The sequence below is a fragment of the Cajanus cajan genome, chromosome 11 (genome assembly GCF_000230855.2).
Source record: "Cajanus cajan strain Asha chromosome 11, NIPB_CcT2T_4, whole genome shotgun sequence".
Classification (NCBI taxonomy): Eukaryota; Viridiplantae; Streptophyta; class Magnoliopsida; order Fabales; family Fabaceae; genus Cajanus; species Cajanus cajan.
Window position 1 is genome coordinate 26,478,419 of NC_138527.1, and position 18,110 is coordinate 26,496,528.

Genomic DNA, 18,110 nt, shown 5'->3' on the forward strand with positions numbered 1-18,110 from the left:
AACAGAAAAAAGAATTGCTCTGCATAAGTTGAACATTGGCTCTTACAATCTCAAGTTCATTTTAAATTTCGTGGCCATCCATATATTCTTTCTTATAAAAATCAGTGTGATTGTTCAACAATAAGGCATTTACGTCCAATGATCAATAAATAAATCATTAAGTAAAAAATTGCAGACAAGAAGATATAAATGAATGAATTACTACAAACACCTCTGACAAAAAATATGAATTGGAGCTAACTTCAACGTGAACTTCCACAATCTACAGCTTCCACAATCCCTGACCCAATTGCGCAAAAAGATGGAAAAAACGTGAGGGCTCCGAGTAGTATATACAACTTGTGCCTCCTGAACAATCCATTCCCTGAAATTGAAACAAAAAAGTTGCAGTTCAGTGAGCAGATAAGCTGCAATACATTCTGATACGATTTAAGAGAATTCAATTAGCATAAATTTTGGATATCTATTTTTTGGCAGGTTTTCAGTTTAACCATCAGTATTACAATCCAAACGTAGCAGTGCTGCTTGCAAAGTTATCATGGATTCTTAGATTCCATCCCTCCCCACAATTTTGGAAGCAACATAATCAAGCTTAGTTTGACAAAACCATAACACTAGTATAGTACACATCAAGACCAATGCAGATCCCAGGTCCTACATGACCAACACTAGCGTTTTACAGCATCCAATAATTGCTTGTGTGTGAGAGGAGAGTCGCTGATGAAAGCAACATTGATAGGTGAAAGATAACTACTTTATCACTACGTCTACTCCTAATTCTACAACTAAAAGGAGTAAAAATAACAATTTGTGATTCTTCATTGATACCATTGATAGAGGTATACAATATATTCATAGAGAAACACAAACAGATTCATAACAACTCCATTCTAGAACTTACCTATATAAGATATTATCTATATTTATCTATTAATATTAAAAGATAAATAAAGAAATATCAATACTAATAATGAGCCTAAGGATAAGAGATGGATCGTAATAATTACCAAAGCAAATCGACGTGTTCATTCACCAGGGTGAGACACAATAGAGCCAATCCAATCATTTTTTCAGAAATGGTTTCTGGCAAACAAGAAGCCGCTGATCACTTCCATTTTGAAGGTCAATTACCCTTGCTTCCCAACGTACTTGTGCAGCAAGTGTGCGAGCCATATCTATAGCTCCCATGTTATCAGAAAAAATGACCCATCCCTACCAAGCCATGTAACGTTATGTCCGTATTAGGCTTCATAGATCATTGACACAGACAAGACAATAGCTTGTATTTTCAAAAGAAAAAAGAACACAAGACTGTGCATCATACCAATAGGTGAGGTTGCATGACTAGATTCAAATAAATAAATAAATAAAAATTTCACCATTCTGGAGATGTCAAAAAAATATTTGAGAGACGGGAACAAAGGTGCCATTAATTGTTCTGCTAATAAATGTAATGTTCGACTTATGTATAATAGAAAAATCAAGTCGTCACATTGATCATTCCAGCACTAATCATGACAATAAATATAAGGGGGCCAGTGTACCTCTGGACGCAGTATTCTGTCCATCTCCAAGAATAAGTTCATCATGTTGCACCTCTCTGAAGTGAGATGAGAAAGAAGTCCATTTGCATGAAGCATATCATATGTTCGGGGGTAAGTGGGGAAAGGTTCACACCTAGAAGATCATTCACCAGATCACAAATATTAACCAAAACCATTTATTTCACGAGAGTCACCACCACAACTTGCCTAGACCAAGAACAAAAAGCAACTTACCAGTCATGCATGACACCAGCAAAACCTCTATCTAGTATAAGAGGAAGTGAATTAGAAGCTGTAGCAGGAACAACATTCATGACCCAAACTGATTTTTTCTCTTCCAGAAGGGCACTGTTCAGGCCCCCATATTTAGTATTCATATCCATCACATTTCTTATCATGTTAAATGGAGGTAATGGATCTTCATCTCCTGGTCTCTTTGGATGATCGGAGAAAATTAGAGGTGTAAGCAAAGACCAATAGTTCTTGAGAACTGATCTCCAGAACTGTAGGTCTTCAAAAAAATCTTCAGGCTGAACTCCTGCTCTAATAGAGATCAGAAAGATGTCAATGAAAAGGCAAAAGCAGTACAAAATGGGAATGAAGGTTAGAAAGAGATAAAGAAAATAATCTGAAAGCATTTACAAACAATACTTTCCATGAATTTTAAGCTCAGCTGAACCCAATTCAGATCCAGAGGATCTGTTCTGTATTGCAATCCAGCGCTTACTAGAGGTTCCACTTATACATTGTTGAAGAGGATGATAATATGACTGAGCATCATCATCTTCTTTGCACAGCGGTATAGCATGCTTCTTTCTACAGTGAAAGGGAACAATGTCACTAAAAGAATTATGGATGTATACTACTTCAAGAGAACCATGTAGCAAGCCTTTTGCAGAGCTAATAGTTGATATTAGTAATGTCAAATAAACAGCCTATATACAAGATTATCAACTACCCTTACCGAGATGCATAACAATTAACATCAGCAGTCTTCTGCCAGATGAATGTCTCATCTTGCTGAGCTAGAAGAGTCCAACACAGTTGCTGGGTCAGCTCTTCCATTGGCAACAACATGTTCTTCCTTTTCATCTGTGATGAACTTCCCTGTGACCTGCTTGTGGGCGAGGTTAACACAAAGTATCCTCCAGGTTTAAGAACACGGTCAACTTCTATAAGAAACATTCCATCTGTTGAACATGTAAATGTTAGAGAGCAAAAAGAAGTTCATAAAGAAGATAAATGTTAGTAGCTATGGTATAGGGCAGAAAATCATGTCATATGATTCATTAATGCTCATTAACAGAGAACACCTAAACAAAAAATCCAGAGAAGTCTACTACTACCTAGGAAGCAAAGACGATTCATTAATACCCATTAACAATAATATGATTACCTTTTCCATCCCAAATGATGCCACATTGAGCACAATGAACCATGTCATATGATAATGAAGGATATGGAAGCTGTCTTGAAATGAAGTTACCAATCACAGCAGGAATGCCTCTCTCAAGGGCCAACTGAACCTGGCTACCTGTTGCCTCATATGAAGCAACACAAACTGTCATTATATTCAGTGATGCCAAATGGGCTGCAAAGCTACCAAATCCACAATTAATGTCTAGTATATTGTGAACCTGCCATAAAGTGATAAACATAGAGCAGTCACATATATTATGCAACAAAAACAAAAATTCTTAACGAAAATCAAAAACGAGACTTTACTAGACAATATACAAAAAGAGATGATAAATGGAAGAAGAACTTGTGAGTGATGATTAATGGAAGACCTACCCCAGCTTGAGGAAGCTCATTGTCACTTCCCAACCCTATCATCTCTGCAAGTTGGCGAGAGTAATCTTTCACACCATCATAGATCAGTCCCTCCTCTAAATGGAAAGCAATTTGGTTCTCTTCTAGAAACATTAACCTAGATAATTCATTGCAAAATTATAGAAATAGAAAAACCGTATTAATAATGAATCAATTAACTCCTCCCAAAAGCTGTAGTACTTTTCTTTAAGCAGTCAAATGTTATAGTCTAAACACTATTATAGCCAAAGGAGGGTCAACTCCACTCTATCAATTAACATAGAGAAAGAAGTACCTTTTGGTCATACTTCCAGATGAAAGAAATTGGTTTTTGGTTATCTTCACATTTCCACTCCATATAATATCCCTTCCAGTTGGCCATTGCAAGGGAATTTTATATTCCTTAGGAGGGCGAACCAAACACCTCTCTGCTTCAACTAGCAGTTCACAATGCCGGTCAAACTCCTCTCCTTCTTTAAACCCTGCCAACAAATTGGCTGAAACATTGTAACAAGGCACAAAATTCTCGCTTTCCTTGCCACAAAGGTCAAATTCTCTTTGTCTAGGCACACCCCGAGCCACAGACCTTAACTCTAAATAATCAACCGCCGCTTGCTCCTTAATTCTCCTATAGTTTGTGTATATAAGAGACACCGGAATATGAGGTGCCGTATCAACAGTATTAGAAGAAGATGAACCTAGAACAACAATCAGCACAAGCAGGCTGATTAGGCACAAGAATAACCAGTTCACAGGGGGTTTAGGGCCAATAATTATTGACAATTTATTGAACCAGGAGCTTCTCATGTCCAAATCCTTGAACTACCTTTGACAAACAGATTCAAAACCCACACTAAATTCCTCCAACCCAGAATTCCAAGAGCAGCAAGCAAAGTGAAAACCCACAACCTATCATAACATAACACAGGATTCTATGAAACCCTCACTGTCCCTGAAAGCATCGAAACAATAGCTCACATTGTTTCCCCAATAACAAAGGAATCTCAATGGATTCACCCAAACCCCCAAATATGCTGCAAAAGAGAGATGGAAAAAAGTTCCAATTTTGAATCCAGCGCAATTCCCACAGAACCAATCAGATCACCTGCAACGCAATTCAAGAGATTCACCCCATCAATCAATGTACCCATTTCTCATTTTCCAGCAACCAAACAGGGAACAAATCCATACAAGAAAAAAAAACAAAAATTGAATACCAACACAGATCAAATCAAAGGTGTTAATTAAGTGCAAAATAACAGGAGAAACATAAAAGAGAGAGGGAAATGGAGAATCAGGGTTTTGGTTGGTACCAAGGAAGTTGAGTTAGTTAAGAAGAGAGTGAGATTGATAGAGCAATTGGGAAGTGAGTGGAGTTTTGTTGTGATGTCATGTTTGCAAACTTATGGCATTTATATAGCAACAATGATTCATAAGAGTAATAAAACAATAAACATTCTTAAATGTTTTGGGTAAACGAAAACGAACAACGAATAATTGCTCTTTAATGATTGTTTTCTCCCACTGCGTACCTTCAACGTTTGGGAACACATTACATATATATCTTTTTTTTTAAAAGTGACGTATTGGATTTGTTAATCAAAATAACTTAATATTTTAAGGTAAAATGAATTTTGAAGATATTTTTATTTATTAAATAATCATAATAGTTATATTAAAAATTAGTAAAATTATGTTTTTTTGTCTTTTTTTATTTCAAAATTTAATTTATTCTCGTTATTATTAAATAGTTTAATTTAATTTTTTAATTTTAAAGAATATTTAATATTATTCTTCTGTCTAAATTGATATTAATGAAATTGGACGAAAAGATAATGTCAAACATTTTTTAAAGGTAAATGACCAAATTGAATATTTTAAAAAAATAATTCAAATTAAATATTCTAAAAACAAATGGATTAATTTGAATAATAATTTATCTAACATTATTTTTTAACTAGATCAATTTTGAATTTTTTTTACCTATTTTGTTAATTACTATATTTTATTGTAATTATAAGTAATATAGAATAAATTAAGATTAAGAAAAGTAATTAATATGTTATTTTTAATTATTTCTATCACAAATTTAAGTTTTATTTCAAATACACCCTTTACTTTAAATGATTGACATATTTAATGATAGTTATAAGTGAATACATAGGAAATAAAATTTATAAAAGAAGTTTGACCTTGAACAACTTTAAAAATTAATAATTCTTACTTATAATTAGGACAAAAAAAATTAATTTGTTACTTATAATTAAGATTAAAGGTAATTTTAATCAGTTTGGTCACTCTTTTTTTAATATGTTCAATTTGAATCCACTATTTTTAAAATGTTTAATTATCCCATTATTTTTAAAATGGTCAATTTAGTTCTCTATTTTATTTTTTAAAAATGTTCAATATTGCCTTTTTATTTGATTTCATTAATGTTTATGTTAATTTAGATGGAAAGGCAATATGGAACATTTTAAAAAATTAAAGAACCAAATAGTATGTACAAGGTCCTAATTTTAACCATGATGTCATTACTGTAATTTTGATGAATAAAAAAATATGCACTTTTCAATTTAATAATTTGTTTATCTATTTTTAAGCTAAATTACTCTTTTGATCTTTATTTTATATAATTAGTTTAATTTGGTTTCTTTATCATTAAAATTTTTAATTTATTCATTTAAATTTTAAAAATGATGTAATATGATATATTTTTTTTTAATTAGGACTAACATTAATTTTTATTCAATAGATAAATCAAATTCAACTAATTAAGAAAATATATGACTGAAAGAGTAATTTAATTAAGCATATTCACTATGCACTTTTCATTAATTTAACTATACATTATTAATTATAGTTTTTATATTAAATTCATTTAATTTTTTATTACCGATTATTTTTTGTTTCATTGATAAAATTACTTTTGTTTGTGTTAAAATAATGCTTAACCATTAGAAACTATGTTTTGTAAATACAAATTAATTTTTAATTGTTAACTTTAGGATACTGCCTAGACTATATCTACAGACAAAAAAAATGATAAAATTCTAGGAGTAGCATAAATAATATAAGGTTTAATTTTGTTTTTGTTACTTAAAAGAGTTTAATTTTTTTATCATTCAAAATAGTAAATAAGAAATGACATCCCTTAATTATTAGGCAAGAAACAAATGACATGATAAGAATCCTCAAACTAAGTATTACATTCCGCTTTTTATCGGTATACGAAGTCATAATAAGTGTACACCATAGGGTACACCATAATAAGTATTCAAATTCATCACCATTTATGTTAACCAACATGACAAAAAAGAGTTTAATATACAAAAAAAAAATGAATCATATATAATGACATTACAAAAAATTATATATTATAAGACTATTTTAACGAATATTATAAAAATCATCATATATAGTTATTTCGTTGACTTTTATAATATTTGTTAAAATAGTTATAGTATATAAATTTTTTTCTTTTTCCTTAAATTTTCATATATATTTTTTTGTAAACGGCCTCTCAACTTTATCACTAACCATAATTATTTTTTTTATATTGATCACACGTATCACACTATCTTTGAGAAGAAACAAAAACAATTCTTCAAATATTTAAACAACAATTAAAAGATAATAAATACTATTTGAACAACAATTAAGAGATAATAAACACTTTGAAATATCAACAAGTTATTAATTTATATATAATTGTGCTTGAATTTCTTAAACAAAGTCTTCATTAGAAATTTGCGAATAAAATAAAACATGATTAAGAAAACAGATTTTTCTTTTATTCAAAGGAACTATAAAGATAATTATAAAGTTGAAACATAGAACTTTACATATATTAGATCAACTTCCACTATTAAGTAAATTCTAATGATTCAAAAAAAAATTATAAGTAAATAGCCACATTTTTTTAATAAATGCTAATTATTACTAAAATTACTCAATAATTTACATTAATAACATAATTAAAAAAATACTTTATAAAGTTGTAATAAAATTATGTTGATTTTTCAAAAGCCATATTTTAAATTTTAAAATACTTACAAAGTGGGGGTAACGACAAAGCCTTCCTAGCTATGGTATTAAACATGAATGGTACATAAAAACCAAGTTGGCATGGTATGGCAACAAATACAATGGTGTCTTGATTTTAGTGCATTTGGTGATCAAGTAACGGACACTTAATAAAAAATATGTGTACATGTTGGCTTAAATGGGGACAATCACTTTATGTCATCCAATCACATACATTGGATCCTCACATTTCACCCATTTTCTTCCTTTTTCACCTAGTCAATAAAATATGACTCATTATCCTTATTTGGAATAGTTACATCTCACCTTAATGGACATGCTCCTATTTCAAATTCTTGTGTATTCATTTGTCATTCTAACTTATGCTTGTTAGAAAATAATTAATCACTATTTTTTATTTGCATGTTTGAAAATTTTAGTTTGAAGGAAAATCAAACGTAATGAATTATCAACTCTAAGACTATCGTTTGAATTGATTTAAATTCGTGGGAACTTTTTTATATATAAATGGCACTATACTCTTTGTAATTTGATTAAAATGTGTAAATTTGACCTTTCGCCTTCTTGTTACGTTATGTTATTAAAATCGTAGTGTTTTTTTAGACTTAAATACGCTTTTACTTAGAAAATAAATAAAATTTGATTTTGGTTATTGTAAATTTTTATTTTATTTTTTATCTTATAAATTTGTAAATATAATTTTTGATCCCTATAAGATGGGCATAAATTGATTTTGGTTTTGTAAAATATTTTTCTTTGATTTCTATCTCTCTAAAATCTAAAGTTACTATTTTTATTTATTTTAAAATATATAAATAGCAATTATTTTAAAAATCTATTAAAAAAAATTTAAAGATGTCATATATTAATAAAGTATCATAGGCATTTATGAGTGCATCAAATATGACCATTTGACCTTCTAATAATAAGTATTTAAAAATAATAGAGACTAAAAATATAGTTATGAATTTTATATGAATGAAAAAGAAAGAAATTTTTTTTACAAGAACTAAAATCAAAACTTAGCAATTTTGTAAGGATTAAAAATATATTCAAAACTTTCTTTTATCTTTTAACTGAAATATACATATGATATTGTTAAAGAAGATTATATTATCAATATGTAATATGTTTGAGTGAAATTAGACTTAATTTTTAATCAATATTTTAAATTTAAATCTTGCATATAAAAAGAATGTGATTATGAATTGAGATTAAAAGATAATAACTAATTTTATTCACAGGGAAAAATATTGCCTTTTGTTCAACAATTTATTCACATTTTCACTTCTCTCTTTTTCAAACAAAAAGGGGCAACCACTTTTGCAAATTAACAAATAAAATAGCACCCACCAAATGCTTCTTTTAATTAATTATTAATGAAATGTTTGATTTAGGAATGAAAAGAGAAAAGAAAGAAGGGAAAAAAAGTAATAAAAAAAAAAGATATTCTTGATGACTAGTATTATTACTTTTGCCAACAATTGGCTACTTTTATTTCAACAAATGCTAGAGGCTATTTATATGATCATTGTTTGATTTATTTACTTTTACAAATACAAGAATAAGAGATTGGCAAACAAGCTTCATGAAACTTCCCCAATAGCACGAGATAGTTATTATTATTCTGTGTCAATCAAAAACAACTATTCTTTTTTTTTTTTTTTCCAAAATAAGTTAAACTAAATGATCTAGTATAACACTACCTTAACAATAATTCATATGACTTCAAGATCGTTAGAGATTCAAGTGATGTACTTTGTACTTTGAACATACTTTATGTTATTATGTGACTCCTCATTTAACTAAAGGTTGGTGTACCCTTAAGAGTTAGATTTGTGAAAGTTAAAGATGTTTAAATTTGATTAAACTATTTTGAACGGTGCGTGTGACATAAAGTAAAAGTGGTGCTTGGTACTGTTGTATAGGTGCATTACTTGATTCTCACTTCATGTTGTAGGTAGTGGTTGTTCATTGTAGAATCTAAAAGCTAAGATTCGCCAAATCCAAATTGTTGCTATTAAGTGGGGTTCAGAAAACACAATGACTTTAAAAAGAAGAAGGGGTGGTGCACGATACAAATACAAGGAAGAAGTAGTTATATAACTAATTACAGTCAAAATTGATTATGTAATTCGTTATAGCCTGAGAGCAATTTTTAAAATTTAAACAAAAAAGATTTTTCTAAAATTTAACTTGAGCTCTGGTCAAAGATGCTTCAGTCAAAATTGAGTTGAAGATGTTTCATTTGGAGTTAAGTTAAAAATGTTCTAATTAAGACCTAATTAAAGATAACCAACAAAAATGCTCTATGAGACCAAGTTGAAGATACTCCAAATGAAGTTAAGCCAAAGATGCATCAATGATGATCGAGTAAAAATTGTGAGTTGGGGTTAAAAGATACATTTGTCCAAGTTGTACATGATTAAAGTAGTTAAATTTTATAACCAATTTAGTTAATTCATTATGAAATAGATATCTAACCATATTCAACTATTTTTAAAAAATAACTAACCAAATTTTAAATTAAAACATAAAATAGTTAAAAATTATAACCAAATTTAATTAACCATTTAAAAAAAAAAACTGATTAAATAAAGTTATGGTTAAATGTTCTATATTTTTGGTCATCCTTTAATAGCTTTTAAACATTTTTTATATAAATTATGGAGGATTCAACTAAGTCTAGGGGCCATTTGGATTGTATTTTATATTTTTATTTTTTATTAACATTTTAGATTATATAATGCACAAAATAAATATTTATTTTATATAAGTAAAATTCATAATAAATACTTTATAATGTTTAAATTACATTGTAATCAAAATTTATAATAAAGTTATTTTTGCACATAAAAATTACATTTTTAATTTATGGTAATTAATTTATATTGATACAAGATTATTTTCAAGTAATATAATTTCTTTTATAAAAAAACATTGAAATTCAAATGAACAAAATAAATTAAAAGAATTAAGAAGTTAAGAAAAATTTCTAAATATATCATCTCTAAAATAAACTCTTAAAAATGCTTAAGTAAATTGCTCCTAATAATATCGCTCTCATTAAATAAATAAAACTTACAATTTCTTAAGTGTGATTAATGTTATTCTTCCATTAAAGTTGAAATTTTATATCGATAATATATACAAATGTATATTAATGAGACTTATATTAAATACAAATGAATAATACCAAAATAAAACTACAACTTTGATTGAAGACCTACACCAACCGCACATGCACACCTAATGAAATATACCTATGTTTTGTCATTTTAATCTATAATAATATATAAAAACAACACAATATTTCGTATACACATTTTTTATGACATTTTTATTCACATAACTACTCTCAAATTACTCACTTCTTATAAACCACCAACTATTTTGTAACATTTTATTATTTTTATTTCTTATTTTCTTTCAAAGTTGATGAAGAAAGTAAGATTGATTCAAGCAATTGTTTTTGTATTTTAAAAAATCCCTCGGAGGCACGGAGTGTTTATTTTACACTACTTTATATAAATATATATATATATATATATATATATATATATATATATATATCTTAAATAAAAAAAAAATAGAAAAGCTTTAAGATAGCAATTCTCTTGTTTATTATATAAATTTATAAAAAAAATGAAATAGAGTAAAAACAAGATAGTATTTTTATAATTCAAAAAGAAAATAAAGACAAGCATTTTTTCTTAAAATCTATATATTAGTTATTGTGAATTTGTCCTAGAAGTCTCTATGAATATTAGTTAACTAAAACTCTTTATGAATAGAGAGCAAGATAACACTCCAGAACCTGGCCTATGATTTAAAAAACTCCTATGATCCAAAAATACTGTGATTTAGTTGAAACTAAAAATCATGAGCAAACAATTGATTATTGAACTAATACCCACAGAAAGGGAGCAAAACAGCTTAGCAGGTTGCACAATCTCTAAAGGAGTTAATTAGAATATCTTCTTTCAGATTATGACCTGTCAATCACAAAACAAATGATATGTTAATAAGTTGAAGAAGGCCTTTTTCACTCCTCAAATTAAAAGTTCATCAACTTACTTACCAATAAAGACTATCTTATTTATGCGCTTCTCTTCCTTTTCCCACATCCTAGCTGGAACAATTTCATAGAGTTCTCTCACTGCCTGCAAGATTTTCATTAATAAATTATTTCACAATAATACATCATAACTAAATAAACAAACAAATAGAAGAACAAATTAGACAAAGTAACTCCATTACCATGCCAAATTCTGCATAACCATCTCATAATTAAAATATCAGATACAAGTCTATAATGATATTAAATAAATTAACTATCAAATCTTCAAAGGCAGTTATGGACAATACAAACCCTCTTAATCAGGTTAGGATCTGGTGTTTCAGAATCTAGACAATTGCAAAATATAAATAAAATTCAACTTATTTTCTCTCACAGATTTTTTTTTTTTTTTTCAAATTCAAATATGTAAATCCAGGAGTTAGCAATTTAGTTTTGGATGTGAAACTTTCCTTAATACTATGACAAATTAAAATCAACCTGCATTAGTAGTTGGTACCAGTCTACCAGACCAGAACAATAAGTGAGTTAACTTTTGCAGAATCTACAAATAAGGGATTGAGGTAGATGGCATCCTAGATTGGTAGTTGGTGATGTGTCAAAGTTTACTTGTCAGTTTAAAACATGGAAGTGGTGTTTTATATACTAAATATTGTATCAAAAAGTAATAGTGAATGAAATGGTACACTTAGTTATAAAATATAAACAAAATTTTAAATGCCCAAATCTTACACATTGTAGCAGCACAAGAAAACCAGTGGAAAAATCTTAATGGTGTCAAGTATAATTTACCTGCAATGTATGCAGTTGATCAGAATTTTGAACACTTAACACTCCTTTGCAACGGTATACATCCATATCATATTTCTTCTCCCAGAGAATTTCCTCGAGCCATATTCGAGTCTGTCATGGTTATAATTTGTAAACAATATATAAATATATGAATACAAGACACATAAAGGTGTATCCAAAACACTGACTTGAGAAAAGGTGAATTAACAAAAGACAATTTTCACTGTTGCAATACAGAAACGAACAATGGACTGAGATTAAGTGGAGGAAAACTGAGAACTCCGGCTGCATATTTATGCCTGGAAGCCTTTGATGGAGCTAGTGGACATATAAAGAGGGAAACACTGTCTTGTTCAGTTTTCCACTTTGAAGAAATAATCGCTTAACTTTGCTAGCTTTATGAGAGAACTTCAAAAAATAGCAGTTTTCTAAATTTATGCTATCACAAACAAGCACATAATGCAACTGCTAGTTGTAGAATAAACTACGATGATACTCAACTCAAAGCTATAGAAAAAAGGAAAACTATATGTGTGAGGATGTATCTAATGAAAAAGTTATTTTGACTAGTGAGAGAAACAAATCTTGACCAAACAACTACAAATGGATGATTGAGATTAATAGTTTCACATGATCATCCCAAAAAATACATGATTTTTACAATTTAAACTTAATCACTCATAATAAAGATTTAATGGCCAATACTTGTTCCTGTTGCTCTCACACACACAAAAATAAATATCATTGATGTGTCTCATACATGTATGTATGTATATATACCTTATCAATATCAATCGTCTGTGTCTCACAAATGCATATGGTTCTCACGCCACTATCATGAACCTTTTTGGTAGACAAAGAACGACTTTCTTCTAACAATGTCTCTAAATGTGTGGCACGCTGAAAAGAGAGACAACAAAGGTAAGTAGTTGTCACATGGAAGTGGGAAGAAAAACTATGCTTTAAGAGCAAAAATATGTATGATTTACTGCAGTATCATAAGCTTGGCGGTTCAATATCTTAGACAAGTCAATTTCACATCGGACAGAATGAATTATCTCTGCAAGAGAGTTTATGTTATGTATTTCCTCCTCAAGTTCCTTCAGGGCTCCAGAGCTCTCTGCAGATACCAAATCAACCTTGTTAAGAATTATAATGTCCTGAAACAAACAGAAAAAATTATTAGCTCTTCAGCATCCAATTCCACTAACTGCTTGTACTAGTTGTGCTACGCTAATACCTGACAAAATTATCAATATAAATAAGGGTATAAGCTCAGTGTTATACATAACAATTACTAAGAGTCTCAGTGGTGCAATATATTTTTACTGTTCCCTCTATTTTTATCCCTTTTTCGTCAGTCTTTGAAATTCTGGCAGAAACATGTTATCAATAACAACTGATAATCCAATATCCAGTTAATGTAATAAACAATTACCGCAAATGCTATCTGAAAATATGCTTCTGGAAATGAAGATGAGCCACGATGCTCATCAAGCTGGAAGCGCAGATTTTTAGCATCCACCACCTACTTGAGCAGAAACTCAATCAGAAAAGTGGCCATGATTCACAAGCTATGCTCTTATATACCAAGGAAAGAAACAACATCTATATCATCATATAAGTAGAAGAGCCACAAAAGTTTCACCCAAAAAATATACTCACTGTGACGATAGAATCAAGCTTCACTTCTGATTCCAACTGTTCATCTAACCAAAGAACAGATGCCAAAGGAGCTGGATTTGCCAGTCCAGTGGTTTCCAGCAATATATGGTCAAGCCTAAAGACACACAACACATAAAAAGCTATTTAATTGTGCTAAAATATGTCGCATTTCATGATAATTGTGCCAAAAATGTGCCTAAAGACACACTTTATTGACACGACATCAATTCATGATAAAATGAAAGTTGGGCTAGATGAAAGTGAACTGCAACATTAAGTGTCACAAGTATGTTGCTTCAACTTTCCATGCCTCAAATTGACCACAAAATTTAAAGTGTTTTCTTGTTTTTACCTTTCCTTTCTCTGAACAAGCTGCTCAAGTGCTTGAACCAAACTATGCTTGACTGTGCAACATATACACCCATTGGCAAGCTCAACCCATTCTTCAACCAGTGCACCTTTATCCCCTTCATTGATCATCGCTCTTTCCACGCCAATTTCCTCACCAAACTCATTCAATATGACTGCAATCCTCTTCCCATGTTGCGAATTCAAAATATGATTCACCAGCTGAAAGCCAATGCCTCAGTTACAACTTACAAGATCACAATTCCACACCGCAAATCACTAAAACACCACCACCATTACAAAAAACTAGTTCAAACAAGCAGCAGCAACAACAACAACAACGCTACCAAAGTGAAAAAGCACACAACTTTAAACTACCCAATTGGCCAAAAATAAGAAAAATGGAAAATTTAGAGAGAATCATGAGCAGAAAAATGATGGACTGTTTGACACGATGGCATAGAAATGAAAAAGGGTTTAAAAAGCTTACAGTGGACTTGCCCGCACCAAGATAACCGGTTATGAGAGTGACCCCAACAGAAGATTGGTGAGAAATGGATTCATCATTCCCTTGAATCTGAACAGCAAGAGGTGGCTCTCCATCTTCGTCGTGCTCCATCTTCAACAGTTTGTGCTGTAAATGAAATTGTAAGAATATTTGGGTTTCAGAGAAATTCGGAATTTATATTCCTCATCAATTATCATATTTGAGTGACTATTTAAAAAGGGTTGAATATGTTTTTACAATCTTTAAAATATTTATATCACAAATTTTAGTTGTTAGAATCCATAAAACTTCTTTAAGTTTTTACATTTATTATTAGTGTTGCGGTAGTTTTAATATCTTGGTATGGATTTATAATAAGTAAATTATTTTTTTATAAAAAAAATCATTTTAAATATAAAATATTATAATTAAAATCTATAATAACTAATTATTTTTAATATATAATTTATATTTTAAATTTATAAAAAATAATTTATATTGTGATCAAATATTGTTAAAAAATAATATTTTTTTAAAAATATATATTAAAAATGTCATTCTCATGATATACGCTCTCATGTATTATAATATACACATATGTGTACATCCACATCCTCCCACACATGGAATCAAATTACTCTTTAGTGTTTTTGGAAAAATTATATCATTTAATAACTTATATTATATATTAAATTTCAACTGACTCACTATGAGTTAGGATTTGTTGACATCATGTTATCAAATTAATAAAATGTCATATTTAATATTTTTTATAAAATATAAATTTAATTAATATAACTAATATATTTAATGATATTAACTTATGATTATGCATATTAAATTTTAATTGATTTGGTGTTTTCTAGACATGTTATTTAACATAAAATTTTGCATGTATTTTGAATATCATTTTATACATTAAATAAAATAATATGATGAACTACTAAATAGTTTTAGAATTGTATGCAATTTTATGTACTTGATCTGATAATAGATAATTTGAAACCATGAGCCAATTGTTTTTATATATATAAAGAGAAAGATGAAGAGAATAGAGGATGAATTAAGTAGTATTTTAGACTTTAGCAATAACAATACTACTATGGAGAGATGCAAAATATAGATAAACATGCCTCCAAAGTTATAGACAAAAATAAGTTTATACCAAATTTTGTACTCCTGTTATGACAGGTGTGATACTCAACATAGTAGAGACACATTTTATATTGGGTGTTCATGATTAACATAGAATATTTATTTTAACCAACATTAAAACTTAAAAATCTTAATATGATTTTTAAAATAATAATTATAAAAATTACTAAACTTATTATATACATAATAAATTGTTATTGAATTAGTATATTTTGATTAAAATTTTAATCATATAATTTTTTTTAAAATATCATTTATGATTTACCCAATGCACCGGTTTTATACTGAATTTATATATAATTTTTTCTTGGATCAATTTCATATGGGACAAAATACTAACTTTGGAAGTACAAGAGCCTTTATAGTAACCCCACCCCAAGTATAATATATTTAGGGTTTATAAAGTTTAGTAACCATCCATAAAGTTTTTGAATTTAGCTTCGATTTTTGTCATGACAATTTTTGTGGTTTTTTTTTAGAAATTGTAATATTATTATAAAGTATTTATTGTTGACTAATTTTCACTTAGAACCATGAGACTATATTTTCTTTTAACATAATTTATTTTATATTTATAGTTAAAATTAAAATTCCTAAACAATTTGTTTAAGAAATACAATCGATAGCACTGCTAACCAATGTTGGTTGTCATGACACCTTAAGACAACTATGACATAATTACTCATTCCTTAAAAAAATTACGAAAAAATTACTAAGAAAATTAACCTATTAGATTAATTATATGCTTTGTCATTAAAAATGAACTGATTGACATTGTTGGTATCAAATTTAAATTCTGAATATACAGTTGTATCGGAAGATAAGCTTTACTTCTCATAATGGTCTTAACGATTCGAACAAAATTTTCTCTCATATAAGATATATGTGGTAATAGATAAATAAAAATAATAATAATAAATCCGTGGTTGTGAATATATATATATATATATATATATATATATATATATATATATATATATATATATAGTTATAGTTATAGTTATAATAAACAAAACTCAAACTAGTTGAATAAATAAATGAGTAGGGGTTAACAGTTAAATAAATATTATAAGAATAATAAATAAAAAATAATGTAGTTTATAACGAAGGAATAAATTATACTTTAAATTAAAAAAAACTAAGCAACTTCACAATTTACGTGAATGTTTAAATTAGATTAAATTATTTTGTATAAAAAACTGTTTAATTAAAAATGGATTTAGAAGGATTCTTTCAAATTTAATTGTCACTAAAAAAATGTAATTGGTTTTTTTTTTCGTGTCTTCAGTAAGTTCTTTTTTTTTGGCATACTATTTTTCACAAATATTTTTCTTCCTTTGTAATTTTATATAAAATAAAATCAACTACTAAATATAAATAATGGTTATGCATAATTATCTGATAAATCACTGCATTTACTATAGAAAATCGACATTAAATAAAATAAAAAACATGCATAAAGTAAAATATATGGAATATACACAACATATAAAATCTAGTACATATACTATATACATCATAACTAGACAACTATGAAATGTGCTCTACACTGTCAGTTGAGGGTTTCAAAATATGACTCCACCAAAAGAGTTATATCAAATAGCTATCATCTCGCATGCTAACCACTTAATCTTTTCCTTCTTATATATCAAGTATGATCATCATAGTCCCACCACAAGAAAACGAAGGGTAAACTTACAGTAAAAATATCATACAAAAGTATGACAAAGGCAACAAAACACATGTATCAATAATAGTACAACTCACACTTAATAACTTATTCAACATTTATCAACTTTATTATAATTAACATCTTAATGTATAATATTAGCAACTAATGTATCGTCACATATGTCAACTAAGGAGATCTTTTAAAACATAGATGAACAATTTAAGTGACTTATCTCTACCGAACCAAGCGTTAGATCCATCTCAACTAAGTCAGATATAGTACAACATTAGGCCTCACAGAGAGCCAAATATAGAAAACTTAGTTGATTTCTCAAGTTTTGTCACTTAAACAAGGAAATATAGTACTATATCAAGGTAGAACAATTTGAGTATGAGTTTATCACGATATTAGCTAGTTTAACTAAGACACCTATGAGATTAGCCCATAGGCTACCCTCTAAATACCACAATCCTCTGATACTAGGTCAAAGATTTTAACCGTTGACTTCGT

General features: G+C 28.6%; 2 protein-coding genes across 4 annotated transcripts; both read right to left on the minus strand.

The window, feature by feature from the left end:
• Positions 1-55: 55 nt before the first annotated feature.
• LOC109791773 (putative methyltransferase PMT4) lies at positions 56-4,862 on the minus strand. Of its 3 annotated transcripts, none has more exons than XM_083066353.1 (10): positions 4,845-4,862; positions 3,652-4,461; positions 3,339-3,474; positions 2,941-3,181; positions 2,509-2,734; positions 2,198-2,360; positions 1,779-2,080; positions 1,545-1,677; positions 1,008-1,212; positions 56-364 (listed from the first exon to the last, which is right to left on the minus strand). In XM_083066353.1, the coding sequence occupies exons 2-9, from the start codon at positions 4,161-4,163 to the stop codon at positions 1,063-1,065; spliced, it is 1,863 nt and encodes a 620-aa protein (XP_082922479.1). In that variant the 5' UTR covers positions 4,164-4,461; positions 4,845-4,862; the 3' UTR covers positions 56-364; positions 1,008-1,062. The 3 variants fall into 3 exon arrangements, with proteins under 3 accessions (XP_082922479.1, XP_082922478.1, XP_082922480.1); XM_083066352.1 differs by lacking the exon at positions 4,845-4,862 and adding an exon at positions 4,670-4,828; XM_083066354.1 differs by lacking the exons at positions 1,008-1,212; positions 4,845-4,862 and adding an exon at positions 4,670-4,828.
• Positions 4,863-11,054: 6,192 nt separating this feature from the next.
• Positions 11,055-14,957, minus strand: LOC109791771 (Cobalamin biosynthesis CobW-like protein). Its single transcript, XM_020351120.3, has 9 exons — positions 14,777-14,957; positions 14,291-14,508; positions 13,939-14,053; positions 13,712-13,801; positions 13,263-13,433; positions 13,054-13,173; positions 12,274-12,384; positions 11,485-11,566; positions 11,055-11,398 (listed from the first exon to the last, which is right to left on the minus strand). Exons 1-9 carry the CDS (start codon positions 14,903-14,905, stop codon positions 11,340-11,342), a joined length of 1,095 nt encoding a protein of 364 aa, XP_020206709.1. The 5' UTR covers positions 14,906-14,957; the 3' UTR covers positions 11,055-11,339.
• Between the last annotated feature and the right edge of the window lie 3,153 nt (positions 14,958-18,110).

Bases quoted from the DNA above. Each gene is read 5' to 3' on its own strand.
- LOC109791771 (XM_020351120.3), bottom strand. From the start codon at position 14,905: ATGGAGCACGACGAAGATGGAGAGCCACCTCTTGCTGTTCAGATTCAA. The intron at 13,174-13,262 runs GTAAATCATACA...CTCTCTTTTCAG, and splicing joins GCCAAGCTTATGATACTGCA to CGTGCCACACATTTAGAGAC. The intron at 12,385-13,053 runs GTATATATACAT...TAACCATGACAG, and splicing joins AGACGATTGATATTGATAAG to ACTCGAATATGGCTCGAGGA.
- LOC109791773 (XM_083066353.1), bottom strand. From the start codon at position 4,163: ATGAGAAGCTCCTGGTTCAATAAATTGTCAATAATTATTGGCCCTAAA. The intron at 3,182-3,338 runs GTAGGTCTTCCA...ACTTTATGGCAG, and splicing joins ATGAGCTTCCTCAAGCTGGG to GTTCACAATATACTAGACAT. The intron at 1,678-1,778 runs GTAAGTTGCTTT...ATGATCTTCTAG, and splicing joins GCTGGTGTCATGCATGACTG to GTGTGAACCTTTCCCCACTT.